General features: G+C 40.6%; 1 protein-coding gene across 7 annotated transcripts in view; it reads right to left on the reverse strand.

Moving 5' to 3' along the window:
• Window positions 1–14256, reverse strand: part of TRIM2 (tripartite motif containing 2) — a 214828-nt gene that overhangs the window by 56895 nt on the left and 143677 nt on the right. For 4 of the 7 annotated variants that reach the window (XM_077139764.1, XM_077139763.1, XM_077139758.1 and 1 more), the window contains exon 2: window positions 746–927. In XM_077139764.1, coding sequence (XP_076995879.1) covers window positions 746–879 — 134 coding nt within the window. In that variant the 5' untranslated portion in view covers window positions 880–927. Of the gene's footprint in view, window positions 1–745; window positions 931–14256 lie in introns of all 7 variants that reach the window. The other 3 variants (XM_077139759.1, XM_077139757.1, XM_077139761.1) reach the window with 1 other exon arrangement.

The following is a 14256-nucleotide window of genomic DNA, read 5'->3' on the forward strand; positions in this document are numbered from 1 at the left end:
TTATTTTTATTCCATATGTTCTACTCATCTGTTGACAAGGTAGATAAAAGAAGCAACAGACACAAGGTTTTCACAATCACACAGTCACATTGTGAAAGCTATATCATTATTCAATCATTTTTAAGAAACATGGCTACTGGAACACAGCTCTACATTTTCAGGCAGTTCCCTCCAGCCTCTCCATTACATCTTGGATAACAAGATGATATCTACTTAATGCATAAGAATAACCTCCAGGATAACCTCTCAACTCTGTTTGGAATCTCTCAGCCATTGACACTTTATTTTGTCTCATTTCACCTTCCCCTGTTGGTCGAGAAGGTTTTCTCAATCCCCTGATGCTGAGTCTCAGCTCATGCTGGGGTTTTTCTCAATCCCTTGATGCTCATTCTAGGAAGGAAATCGATTTTTAACTGGACCTCACCAAAGACCCTCTGTGAGGGAACTGTGCTTGGCAAAACTATTTCAAAGAACAAAGGGAAAATCATCTTTTTTAAATCGTGAGTATTTAATACTCCCTGTCTTGTGGAAATGAATCAGAAGTTAAGATTGCTTTCTTCCACTGAAATTGTTTGAAATAAAGTAAATAATTGACAACTCATGATTATGACTCTAGGCGTCTATCCGAAGCACAAAAGGTTCATTGTCTCTCGGAGGTAAGTGTAGAATTCTGGGAAGGAAGCGTGAGGTAAGCCGTGGGAGGTTGGGCTGGGAAACCCCCTTCTCCAAGCACCAGGAGGCTTACCTTTCGCAGAAAGTGTGCAGGCAGGGGAGAACCTTGGGATTCTTGTACCGTTCCAGGCATATACTGCAAATCAGAAACTGCTTGTCAATCTGGCGTACCACAGGACTTGGGATGTTGGTGCCTTCACTGGCCATCCTAGACCACTGACATGGAGGTCCAGCTGTCTTTGACCCTGCACGCTGCTGCTGTCAGACAGAAAACACAAAATGGAAATATATATAATAATCAGTAAATACAGATCAGTCGCTGGCTCATTCATGATAGGCACTGTGAACTGAATGCTGGTGATTCCACCCTGGTGACTTCTAACTGACCATGGCCAAAGCTTATCTCTGTAGAGGGTAGTCTGTTGTTTGATTTTGTTAATCAATAAAACTGTGTGTGCTGTGCAAACAATAACAAATTAGAAGGTGTATTGTACCAAGAGATAGGTTTGTTGGGTTTTAAAGCGATTGCAGCTGAGGGGATAAATAGCTAAGTCTGTCCATGCCTTCAACCAGGGCTATATTTGAATAACATTTACCCTTTACATTCTTATTAAAATCAAATACATTTTCCCAATGATTGTTGCCAATGCGCAGGGTGGCAATAATTAGAATTTTCAATGCAAAACTTTGCATGTGACTCAGAGCATTTTCTTTAGAATGGAAGTTGGTAGATTTGTTGCTAAAATGGATTCGCCCTGGGGCAAGGATAAAGATAGTTCCTATAATTTTAAGAAATGCCTGTTGATACTCATATGTGCAAATGTGAGGGATCTGGTGAAGTGAATCAATTCAGGGAAGTTTCAAAATGCGAGGGATCTAAATTTGCCAGAAAAGGAAAATTAGAAGGGAGCCACAGGGAAGTGGACAGATGGAAGGTCTGCCAGCACATGAGAGAAGGAAAAGTCGCGATGTGAAGTATAGCTCCATTGACTACCTTTAAGGAATTTCCAGCTTCTATGCCAAAGGGGAAAACAATGCTGAACTAAAATTTATTCCATAATAGTGATCCAATTCTCAATGAAAATATACTCTACAAAAAAAAAAAGTGAACCCTCAATGGAAGGTGGGAGGTCATATTCTCATTTTATAGAAAAATAAACCAAGGCTGAGTTAAGAAATTTGCCAGAGTGCAAGTTCGGGGCGTATCATGGCCTTTTCACTCCCTAGACCACCACAGGGCCTTTGAACTTGTCTTTTAAGAAGGCTGCACCATGGAGGGCTTGATTTACATAGGACACCTTAACTTGCCCCAGGACCTTTGTTTGAGGCTAGGAAATTACACTGTATTGTTGGAATCAACAGTTCCTCAGTTTTTAAAGGAAACACTGTTCTCCAAATATAAATTCGTATTCTTTTTATGCCCATCAAATCAAATTTTTTAAAATTGCCCATTTTTATTTAGGAAATTCTGCTATTTATTCATTTTTTTAGTATAGTTACAGTTCACAATATCCCCATTTTTCAACTCTGTATCTTCTAGATAAATTAATTGAAGAGTGTGACTAATAAGTAGAGCCTTGTGAAAGTGTCTGCTATACAGAGTGTGAGGTTCCTACAGCACTCATTGCACAAATAAAACCATTTCGGCATGACGGATCTAATCAGCAGCAGATATGTCTAACTTTCAATAATCTCCCTAAAGAACTTGAGCAGAGAATGATATTCATTGATTGCATTAAATGTGGGTCATGTCTCAGGAGCTCAAAATATTGGCACAACCACTGCTTTTCTTTAGTCATATCCCTATGATCTCAGAATAATGAAGGATTGGTTCTGTCTGTCTTGAAGATAAGGACACCAAAGCTGAGAGTTTAAATGACTTGCCCAAGGTCATCTAGTAAAATCAGTGAGCCAAAAAGCTCACATTGCAGGTTTTCTGCCCTACCTGATACATCAATGACATGTCATCCCAAGCAAGTTTAATAGGCTACTGAGTGTGTGTCTGTGCACATCTGTGACTTACAAAAATGACATTGAACTTATCAATTAAAATCAGTTAAATTTTCTAATAGCTTTTTAAAAAATTTTTTATATTACCCTTTGAAATAACCTGATTCAGTTTGGGAATTGAGAAAAGCAGAGAGAAAACATCATACTGGATTTTTTATTCTCTTTTTTAACCTTGGACCTCTGGATTTATAATGAGGAAAAGACATTTGTTTTAATCAAATGACATATGATGGCCAAACGAAATTTTCTGAGATGACATTTTATGCTCTGGAGCTGAAAATAAGCATTTCATTCTAATTTTATAATTATTGTAGTAGGTGAGAGCAAGCGTTTGTGAGTATTCTACTACATTCTTAATTAAGTTTATTCCTTAACATTAATTTCAAAGCAATACAATACCACACATGTGTCACAAGTGGCCTCCTGAAGATATCTGGATTTTTAGAACTCCCAGAATCAACACAAAAGATTTCCAACCCCCAAAGATCCCTAAATCAAGGTTTTGCCAGGATACAAATCATCCACTGATTATAATAACTCAACACCTACAACAGGAAGACAATTGGACTTTCCCTAAAGGAATAATGTGCTTAGAAGGAACCAAGGCACAGAATGTGCTAATAAGCACTGCAGGAACCCTTCCGTCAGCACGAATATGGCACGAGGAATGTACATAAAAAGTACAACAGCTTTTAATCAGAGTGTTTGGCCTCCATTCCTCATCTTGGTTACAGAAGTGCCAGAGAGTCTTCTTATTCATACGACTGGCAGAAATGAGTGCATGATAATAAAGGAGATGAGAATATAGAACTCCTCTTCTACTGGAGATGGAGAAGCAGCAAAACTAATTTCTTAAGGGGGCAGGCCACGGTGGCTCAGCAGGTAGAGTTCTCGCCTGCCATGCCGGAGACCCAGGTTCGATTCCCAGTGCCTACCCATGCCAAAAAAACCCCCAAAAAACTAATTTCTTAAGGGACATACGAAAAACACACCTGGGGTAGACTTTGCCCTGATAACACCAGAAACATTGACAAAAGGCCAATAGAGAGGAAATGCTAGGGAAGTGAAGGCAGGAAGAAGCCATTTAAAAATACATTAATAGCCAGTATTGGTTTCGTATTGACATAAACCAGCGCTAAGAGCTTTTATGTGAGGAGGCTAGCAGGGGATCCAAGTCAGTGGAAAACAAACAGATATATCGCCTCCAAAGGAGCTGACTCCCCTCCTCCAGCTCTTTGCTCAATGTCACCTTCTCCATTGGGCCTCAGCCTGACCCTTCTGTTTAAAACTGCAACCTCCCCCAACTGCCTGGCATTTCCTATCCCCTGTCCTGGCTATCGTTTTTTCCACAGGACTGGTCACCTTTTTTTTTTTTTTTTTTTTTTTTTTAAAGAGAGAGGGAGGAAGGGAAGGAAAGACAGAGAGAAGGAAGGAAGGATGGAAGGAAGGAAGGGAGGAAGAAAGGGAGACATCTTTAAACATTTTCTTGTTTTATTATATTTTGTTTGTTTGTTTGTTTCTTACATGGGCTGGGGCCGGGAATCGAACCGGGGTCCTCCGGCATAGCAGGCAAGCACTCTTGCCCGCTGAGCCACCGCGGCCCGCCCTCACCTTTTTTTTTTTTAATAGTATATATTTTGTTTATTTTGCATATTGTCTTTCTGTCTCCCACATCTTTGCATATTGTCTTTCTGTCTCCCACATCTAGAATGTAAGGTTCATGAAAGCAAGGATTTCTGTCTGATCATTCACGGCAGAAGTCACAGTACCGAGGACAAAACAAGGGAAAATAATAGACGCTCACTGCTTTTTGAAACAACTTAAAGCAATGAAGTACAACATGGGAGGGGACTCAATCACAGTAGCAGAAAAGAGGAGCATTTGACTCACATGGTAAAAACCATGGCTGTAAAAGGTTAAAATATACTGGGTAGATGGAAATACTACTGGCCAATGAGAGGGAGGGGCAAGGGGTATGGTATGTATAAGTTTTTTTCTTTTTATTTCTTTTTGTGGAGTGATGCAAATGTTCTAAGAAATGATCATGCTAATGAATATACAACTATGTGATGATATTATGACCCACTGCTTGTACACCAAGTATGGAATGTTTGCGTTTATATGTGGTTTTGTCAATAAAAATATTGAAAAATAAAAAAACATCATGTGGATGTTTGCACTTGACATCAGATATTCCTGACCTCCCCACATGATACTCTAATGCTTATTGACAGAAGCCATCATATAGAGGCTGAATATTAGTAACATATTTTAACACACTCACAAATGCAGGAAAAGCAATTGAGAACTACTGAAGACACACATTCATCAAAATAAAAAATCTAAGAAGGTTCACACATCAATTCCTCATTAACGAGCCCTTGTCAATTGAACACAGCTCCCCGTGGGAAAAGCTGTGGAGCAATCACAGTGAACTCCTGGGCCTAGCAACTACCCTACCCCGGCATTTCTTAGCTCATATCATCTCTGGTATTCTTTTCCTGCCTTACTTCTCAAATCTCCTATATCCTGATGGAAATTACCACCAAGTGGAAAAGAAGAACTTGAGAGGAGGAGATGAAATGAGGGAAAAATGCCTGAGTCCACAATTCTAAGGTTTAGACCACATTTTCCACCCCAAATTATACCACTCGGACCAGAAAACTATCCAAACTCTTTACTGATGACACCAGAGGGAGGAAGAGCAGGAAAGAGGATGGAAGAGAAAAAGTGAAGCTGAAACCACTATTCATTCCTAAGAGGGGGAGTGAACTGGCAGAAACTTGTCTAGTTGGTCTAGGGTTCAGTAGCCGGGAAGCAGAGGTTCAGATTCCACTGGAAAATAAAAGGCTAACATATGATTTGTGGGTAGGTGACAGCTTATTTGATTATACATCATCCTAAATGTCGACTCTTATGGCATTCTTGGGTTATTGCTTCTCTTGGCTGTCACTCTAGTTGGTTGAATTTATTTATTACTATGATTATAATTTTTATTGTCTTGGGCCAATGACAATGGCTGCAGATGTGCTAAAATTAGCTCCCCAAGAAGTTAAAAATCTTCTGGTACATGTATAGCAAGGAAATCTCTCTTCCTCATTTTTATTTTTAAAATTTTTATTGTGATAACATATACAACATAACATTTAACCACTTTCTCTTTTTTTTTTTCTTTTTATTTCCTTTTCTGGAGTGATGCAAATGTTCTAAGAATAATCATGATGATGATACATAACTATGTGATGATATTGTGAGCCACTGATTATATACTTTGAATAGACTGTTTGGTATATGAAGATATCAACAAAAATATTTTTTAAATAATTTAGCCACTTTCAAGTATACAATTAGTGGTTATTAGTTAATATTGTGCTACTATTACCACCATCCATTATAAAAACCTTTAGAATCATCTAGAACTCACCATATGCTATCTTTTACTTACCAGGACAAGTGGTACTGAGAGCTCAAGGCACAGATTAAAACACTGATTAAAGAAAAAAGGTATTTTAATTTTATAAAATTATGAGCTCACTGTCATTCACCTACAGTTAAATTTGCATTGTTATTGAGGAATAAATTGGAAAAAAGGAGTACAATCTTAAGTGAAATTAAAACAGGATGACCCATTTCCAGTTAAATCAAGCCTTATCCCAAATAGGCCATTTTGTCAATTAGAAGGCCAGGTGCCACATCTTTCCTGACAGTGTGTTTGGGGGAGGGGAGAGCCCTCAGGCCGCCATCCAATTCACCTTCAACCTCCAGGCCAAGATGTGTCCAAGCTCTCCAAGGCTCCCCATCTTATTTCCACAATCAGAAATATATGGCCAGGGTCACACATACGAAAACCTCCCTAGATACGCTGTTTTTTTTACCATATGGAAGGTGGCTTTTAGGCCAAGTCCCCAACGTGTCTTGATGGTGGCTATGCCTATTTCCTCTACCTCTTTTCTCAGTAGAGAGAACTGCTTGCCACTGCATAATGAAATAAAAGGACCTCACCTCTTGCAGTCAGTTCTAAAGCTTGGCTTTGGGTTTCTAAGTTCCAGAAGGCCTGGTCTGTATGACGGACAGTGCTAAGTGGTCAAGATAATTAACATTCCCCTTATAGTGCACTGGGACAGTCAATATGAGTCGGGTCTCCTCTCCCCACATCCATCAACCTGCCAAAACTCTGCTTGTCTTCCTTAGGGGCTACACGAAGAGGCTGAATATTCTGAAACCATTAGAAAAGCAGAGGGCAGGCAAGGCCGTAAGCACTGGGTACCAATTCTGGGCATTGGGGATGCTGGCAAGAAGGAGGAAGAAAAATTTATTCTAGATCAGTATTTCATGAATGCAGGCCTTTGGTAACAGCACACCCCTTTCAGCCCCTCATGTATAAGAAGCACATTATTTACATCTGTTGTTGTTTAGAATAAATGCAGTTTTCAAGAAAAATAACAAAAAACGTACTTAATGGAGGCTGTTGAGAGTATGAAAATGGAAGAGGGTAAGGTAGAAGGGCCTAGAAAGACTGCACACAGAAAGCAGCAATCCATGTTTCCTTCAATGATGCTATCTGAATAATTACTCTGGACTTGTCTCTTTCTCCATTTCTGGTCTAATCTAAACCTCCAAATTCTAGGGAGAGAACTGATCAGTTAAATTCAGACGCAAAAATAATATTCAGGGAACTCAAATAGGAACTCCATTATAGAAAAAATTGTTCTGTGATACTAAAACCCTTATATGAGTAATAATGGCACAGATGGCATCAGAGTTTAAAAAAAAAAAAAGCATTACAGGTGTGTACAAATGACCATCATGCTACAATTAGAAATGATTCAGTCACATTCTAATGGAAAACACTATAATAGTAATTATTATTAGGCAGTACATTTTTTAAAGTTTGAAAGTATTTCTCTTCTGTGCATTTCAATAATGCAAATATTTGGTTCAAATCTCAGTTTTATCAGAGACATAATGAAAATACATACAAGGCAGTCTTAATTAAACTTAATTAATTTTTTTTTAATTCCTACATATTTAGGATTCTTTCCTACTTAAAGGAAAATAAAAGAAAGTCAGGTTTGGGGAAATCAATGCTTAAAGGTAGCCAAATAAAGGACATTTTCATTTCTTAGTAAGACAAAGAATGCGTAGTTGTACTCTTTTTTCTTTTCTTTTTTTTTTTTTTGGCATGGGCAGGCTCCGGGAATCAAACCCGGGTCTCTGGCTTGGCAGGCGAGAATTCTACTCTTTATAAACAAAATCCACTAAACTTTTATTATCATATAATTCCTAAAAACTTAAGTCTTCTCAGGATTATACCATTAGTGGTGAAAAATGTGTACAGATCTTATTCTCTGTTTTTAAAATCTGTAGATTATATATGCTGCATCCATATTTCTCCAAATAGCACATTTTAACAGAGAATATGTTTTTCTATTCAGCCGCGTTTTAGCCTTTCCAATGCAAACTGCCTCTGTTTTTCTAGGAGAAAATGAAAGGAATACTTTGAGGTTCAAGAAGGGCCACTACTCATGTCGGCACCACAAAGCTGCTTTCTCATTCCACAGCATACATGAAACTTCTCATTGTGTGCCTTGGAGGGGCGTGCATTATTTAACGTTACAGTGGCTTAGAACAGCGCTGCCAAAGCATCTGCTCGAAAATAATGACAGGCACAAGAGAATAGTTTCTTGTGCCTAACAGGCTGAACTAGATCCTAATACTTAAGAAATCATTTTAAGAATCTGGGCGGACATATAGCTTTCCTCACATGCATAGTTTTTTAACCTCCAGCAATTTCTCCATGAGGAATAGAACTGTTAACACCATCCAAGCAAAAGGAATAAGTTGACAATTTTAAAATGCCTTATCTGAATCCAGATCTATTCCTTAAAGCAATGACGCTGAAACCATCTTTTCCTATGGCAGAAATCTCATGTTATCTTTTGGTTCAGAAACCCATTTATTAACACTCAATTTCTGTTTCCAAATAAATAGCTTCTCTACTAGTGCTCCAATCCCCTACTCATCCCAGTCCCCTAAATATATGGAATAATGACAGGGTGGGGCATACTTGTAGAAAAAGCTCTGGGATGCAAAAATCATATCCACTGCAAACCTAAGGTCCAATCCAAGGATTTATTTTTTTCTGTATAACGCTACCATTGAGCTCCACCCAAATCTGTTTCTACTTCAAGGTAAAAAAAAAAAAAAAAAAAAGTCATCTGCTACATGTTCGTCCGCTGGTCATCAGTGGCATTCAGAATTCAGATGGTCGAGTCATGCATTATGAATGAATGGGTTTCCAATGGTAACTGGGAGCTGGGAACTCAACCCCAGGGTACTTTAAAAGAGGACAGGGTGGGGGAAGGGTGGCACCATACGCTCTCCTAGACTCTCCACCACCATAGGATGACGAGGGATCAAATTAAATATTTCACTATTCCCATGTCCAAAGGAGATTGGGGGTGGGGGGGGGGGGCGTTGGAAAGGAAGGAAGGAAGGAAAAAATATCGAAGGAAAGAAAATTATTTCATTTAAAATAAGCCAAGATAGCTACTAAAATAAATACTAGTGAAAATAAAAATCTAGTCAGATTACATTAGAAGCCTATTAAGAAAATCTTGCACGCCCTTCTTCCCTCCCCATTCTTGTTAATCTGGTGCCTTTGTTTAAACCAGGAGCCAGTCTCCCGCTATCTGATAGTTTCAGAGCATCAGAGAAAGAAGGTGGAGGAGGAAGGAGCCAGAACAAACAGAGTAGGAAAAATTAGTTATTCACCTGGCATAATAGCAAGCAGTCTGAACACTTAGGACCTACCCATCTCTGCAGACTAAACAGATGAATTAACGATGCAAAGAATTAAATCCTCCCAAGCACTTCCCTGCAGCTCCGCAGGAATCCAAGAGAACAATGCACATTCCCCAAGTTTGGAAGCAGCATGCAAAGACACTGGTTAAAATTCCGTACCATGCAGTGCAGCCATCATCAGAAGCCCAGCATATCTTCTGTTCTATGTAGTGATGTGCCAAATCATGCACAGAAGAGAAGAGGAAAAATGGAGGAAAGGAGAGAAGGCTCAGCAAAGTCTTCAGGAATGTTTCTGGGTCATTAACAAGTGGGAGACCCCCTTCAGTATTCAACCCAATCAATCTTTATCTTACAGGACATCTTTTTCTCACTCAGCGTCTGTTGAAAAGACTGCAGCAAACCAAGCAAGGGATTATGGGATAGGGATGCAGCAGAGAGCTGCGATGAGATTCGTGGGAGGCTCGCTTTCCTCTCTGAGTCAGCAGTCAGCTGTTTGCAGGCTCGCGTGCTGGGCTGCCGAGGTGCATGGCCGGAGTGGGGCTGCGGGGCCAGCAGGAAGAGGCGGCCAGCGCACCCGGCAGCCAGCACAGGTACCGCCGGCGGGACAGATCAGGAACAGGGCGTGCCGATAGCAAAACCCGGAGCCCCAATGCCTAGAGAATCTAGAAAAAAAGCTACCTGAATTGGGTAGTACCCCCTTTACGAAAAGTTCACGTTTAGAGGACTGTTTTGTGCGAGTGTAAGCGTATACACACACACTTCCATTGGTCCCGGGAAAAGGTGATCTTTTTTCTTGAGCGGTTTCAAGGAGCTTGAAACACAAAGGTAAGTTTGAAAAATGTAAAAACAGTCCAGTTGAGAGAAGGAGAGGTAACAGAGAAGATAGGATTTAACAGCTGAGTATGACAACTGAATCATTATATATTGATATTTCTTTTTAGTCTCCAGTGTCTTAGAGCCACTAGAAGAAAATACCTGACATGGTGGAACTTTTTGTATATGTGGGATATTTCACAATAAAAAATGTTTAAAAAACAAACACAAAACAAAGCAGCCCAGTTGAACAAGCCTCTGCCACGTTTCCCACTCTTAAACTTAACAAAGCAAAGTATCAATAAGACAGTTCCTCAAAGACAAATAATGCATTGACATTTCTCTGCTTTCCATGGTTCTAACACGGTAAGAGAAAAATTATCTGGTACATGTGTCGGTTTGAAGCTGTTATGTCCCCCAGAAAAGCCATGCCCTTTTTCTGATCCAATCTTGTGAGGACAGCCATTATTTCTTTTAATCCTGATTCAGTACTGTGGGGTGGAAACTCTGGATTACTGCCATGGAGATGTGACACACCCAATTGTGGGTGTGGCCTTTTGATTAGCTGGAGATGTGACCCCACCCATTCAAGGTGGGTCTTGATATGTTTACTAGAGTCCTTTAAAGGAGGAAACGTTTTGGAGAAACCTCAGATGCATATGCCTGGAGAACAGTTGTTTTAGAGCTGCCAGAGACACGGATGTCTGGGGATGTTTAGAGTGCCGATAGAGCAGACACCCAGACATGGGCAGAGGCCAGCAGATGTCACCATGTGCCGTCCCATGAGATGGTAAGCAAGCCAGATCCCAGAGTTGTGTCCCAGAGGAGTTAAGTGAAGGCCCACGGACGCTTAGAGAGGAAACCATTAGCATCAGAAGCTGGAAGCAATGTAGTCGGGAACAGAGACCAGCAGATGCCAGCCACATGCCTTCCCAGCTGATAAAGGTGGTCCAGAAGGCATCAGCATTTCTTGAGAGAAGGTAACCTCTTGTTGGTGCCTGAATTTGGACATTTTCACGCCTTAGAACCATAATGTTGTAACTTATTAAATTCCCTTTTAAAAAACCATTCCATTTCTGGTTTATTGCATTCCCGCAGCTTTAGCAACTAATACAGTACATTTATTAGATGCAGGGGGTGACTATGTCCTACTTTTTTTTTGATTCCTCTTTTCAGTTAAAAGAGAAACTTGACAAATTTGACATACACACAAACCTTAATTTCCAACAAGTCGTTAAACTTATTGAAAAATGTCTTATTAGCATGAAAATGATCAGCAAGAAGCCAGATAAAAACAATTACATCTTCACATTATAAATAATACTTTAGAATTTAAAAAACCTTATATATCAGAATGGAACTCAATCAGAATGAGCCACGGAGATGTTCATTCCTGGGTACTAATTTAAAAATATATACTAGTAATTTTTATTTAAATATTGAGACTGTGCATCTGCATATTTGATTGCATTAATATTTATCAGTCTTTCTGTGCCTTCAGGCATTGCCTTAAGCCCTGTCAAGAGGCATTCAGCTCTGCAGAGCAGTATTATGTTTAGGGTGGGGGGCAGTTCACAGAGAATCCAATGAAATTGACAGACCCTGGAAAAGTGCAGAGGCACGCCAATTCTGGCACATGGTACACTATCGTGTACCTAGTGTAGTGTACTGAGTACATGGTACTAGGTGGTACACTATCTTTGAGGCCCAGGTTAACAACTCTGCCTTAGAGGTTTACAATTTAATTAATATCAACGCCTGACACTAGGGGCAGGTAATTAAAATCAATTACTGCCATTGATTTTAAATGTCCTCTGCTTAAGACACACCATCACAAAGGTATGGGACGTGCTCTGAAGGAGGCTGGCAATGGGGGTCTCTCTTCTTCTCACTCATGCTGCTGAGCCATCCTGCTGCAGCCAAACTCATTAAATGCTGACCCCTCCCGACAGCATCCTCTTTCCTGCCTGCTCTTCCTTCTCCCCACTCAACCCAAAGCCTTAAACTTACAACTGGAGCTGGTCTGTGTTCTCAGAACATGATGGGGAAGTGAGGAAGATTCTTGGTCTTGTTGCTGGGCTCGTACTCAGAGAAGATTCACTTACTTATCCAGTCATGCATTCCTAGAAACACTTAATGTGTGCCAGGCACCAGTAAAGCCATTGTGGATACAGAAAAGAATTTAACAGCTTCTCAGGTCTCAGGAGGGTCAAAAGCTCGTGTAGGAGATGGATTTGTAAACTGGCAGCTGCAATGTGGAGTGGTGGAGGAAAGGGATGCTCCAGGAGAGCACAGGAGGCATATGGCAGGGCAGGGAAGAGTGGGGATGTTTCAGACATGGAACACAGCACAGGCAAAGGCTTTGAGGCAAGAGATGACTCATGGGAATTAAGAGTAGTGGCGGGAGCCTAGCATGAAAGTAGAACAAGTGGGGATCACCTGCATTTCTAACCATTTTCTGGGGACTGGGAATTCCTCTTCTCAATGAAACAGCATTAAACAGGATGGTTGGTTTCAAAACACCCTCATCACTGCAGTTTAACTACTGTAGAGGTTAAACAGGTTTGGAGGGCTCAGCCAGGGACCTAACACACACATAACATTGTTTAATATGGGAAAACACAGCCTCATTCGAGCCTATATATTAGCAATGAACACAGATATTTATAAGTTGGGGCTTGAGCTACCAAAGCCTGCATTAGCAGACTGCAGCATCTGCCCCTTGGTGTTCCCTGGTACAGCAGTAGGTGGGGATGGTGGTGGCTGTTGTGTAAGGGCTCAGGCAGACTTTGGGGCCACAAGGGCAGAGATCCTTCAGATTAAGGCCATTGCACATCTTACTAACTTGCCCCTCTGCACTGTTTTCTTCCAGCTGAAAAGACACGAGAGAGTTAACTGTGCATCCAACAGATGTAACTACAATGTACGCTCACGAAGTATATAGACAATGCATATGCATAAGAACAGGGACATATGCTAACTAAACTAGGTCATCAGGGTCCTGGGTGATAGTGATCCAGCTTTACTGTGTGCCAGGCTCTATACAAACCCTTTATATATAATCTATCTATCCCTGATCAAGGAAATTTCTACTAGAATATAAACTCAGGATGACTTATGAGGTGATTTGTGATCTGGCCTCTGCCTTCCTTACTTTTCTCCACGTTCTAGCCTTCCCAGCCACATTCCAGTTCCTAAGACGAACCACCCTGTCTTTTGCAGTGGTTCTCAACCAGGGAAAGGTCCCAGCCCTTCCTGAGGAGGTGGGAAGGTGCATTTAGAAGCATGAAGGCACATTTTAGGCTCTCCTAATAACTTCGGGGTTGGGGCTAAGGGTTACGCCTGACAGTTTTTCCTGGAGCAGGGATGCTAAACATGCTCCCATGTGCGGGAAAGTCCCATAAAAGTACACTTATCTCCTCAAAATGTCAATAGCAAAAAGAGAAAATATGTCAATAGCACCCCTTTTGAGAAACACTAATCTCTAGGCTCACAAGCCAGGAACACTCATCCTCTCCTCCCTCCTTCCCCTGTGTGGTAGGTTGAATTATGTACCCCAGAAAAAAACATGTTCTTAATCCATTCCTAAGGGTGTGAACCCGTGGTAATTGGACATTTTGAAGATGTTATTTTTAGTTAAGGTGTGACCGAGTAAATCAGGAGGGTTTTTTTTTCTTTGCAGTTTTAACAATCTCAGCTCCAAAGTGACATATTTAAAATACGTTCTAATTCCATTTTCCAGAACTCAGTCACTGACTACACATAACCACAAGTTGGATTGGGAAATGGCGCTAGCTGAGTAGCCACTTGAAAAAGGAAATTGTTTTTGGTAATAATTCTGCCAGATTCAACTTCTTCCAACTGATCTAGTCATCCAGCTTGCTCAGTCTCTACCTAGCTCTTAGTTATGCCTGGAATCCAAAGTGGGCTCCATCAAAGCTCTTCTGATAATCCAGA

The sequence above is a fragment of the Tamandua tetradactyla genome, chromosome 22, assembly GCF_023851605.1.
Source record: "Tamandua tetradactyla isolate mTamTet1 chromosome 22, mTamTet1.pri, whole genome shotgun sequence".
Lineage (NCBI taxonomy): Eukaryota > Metazoa > Chordata > Mammalia > Pilosa > Myrmecophagidae > Tamandua > Tamandua tetradactyla.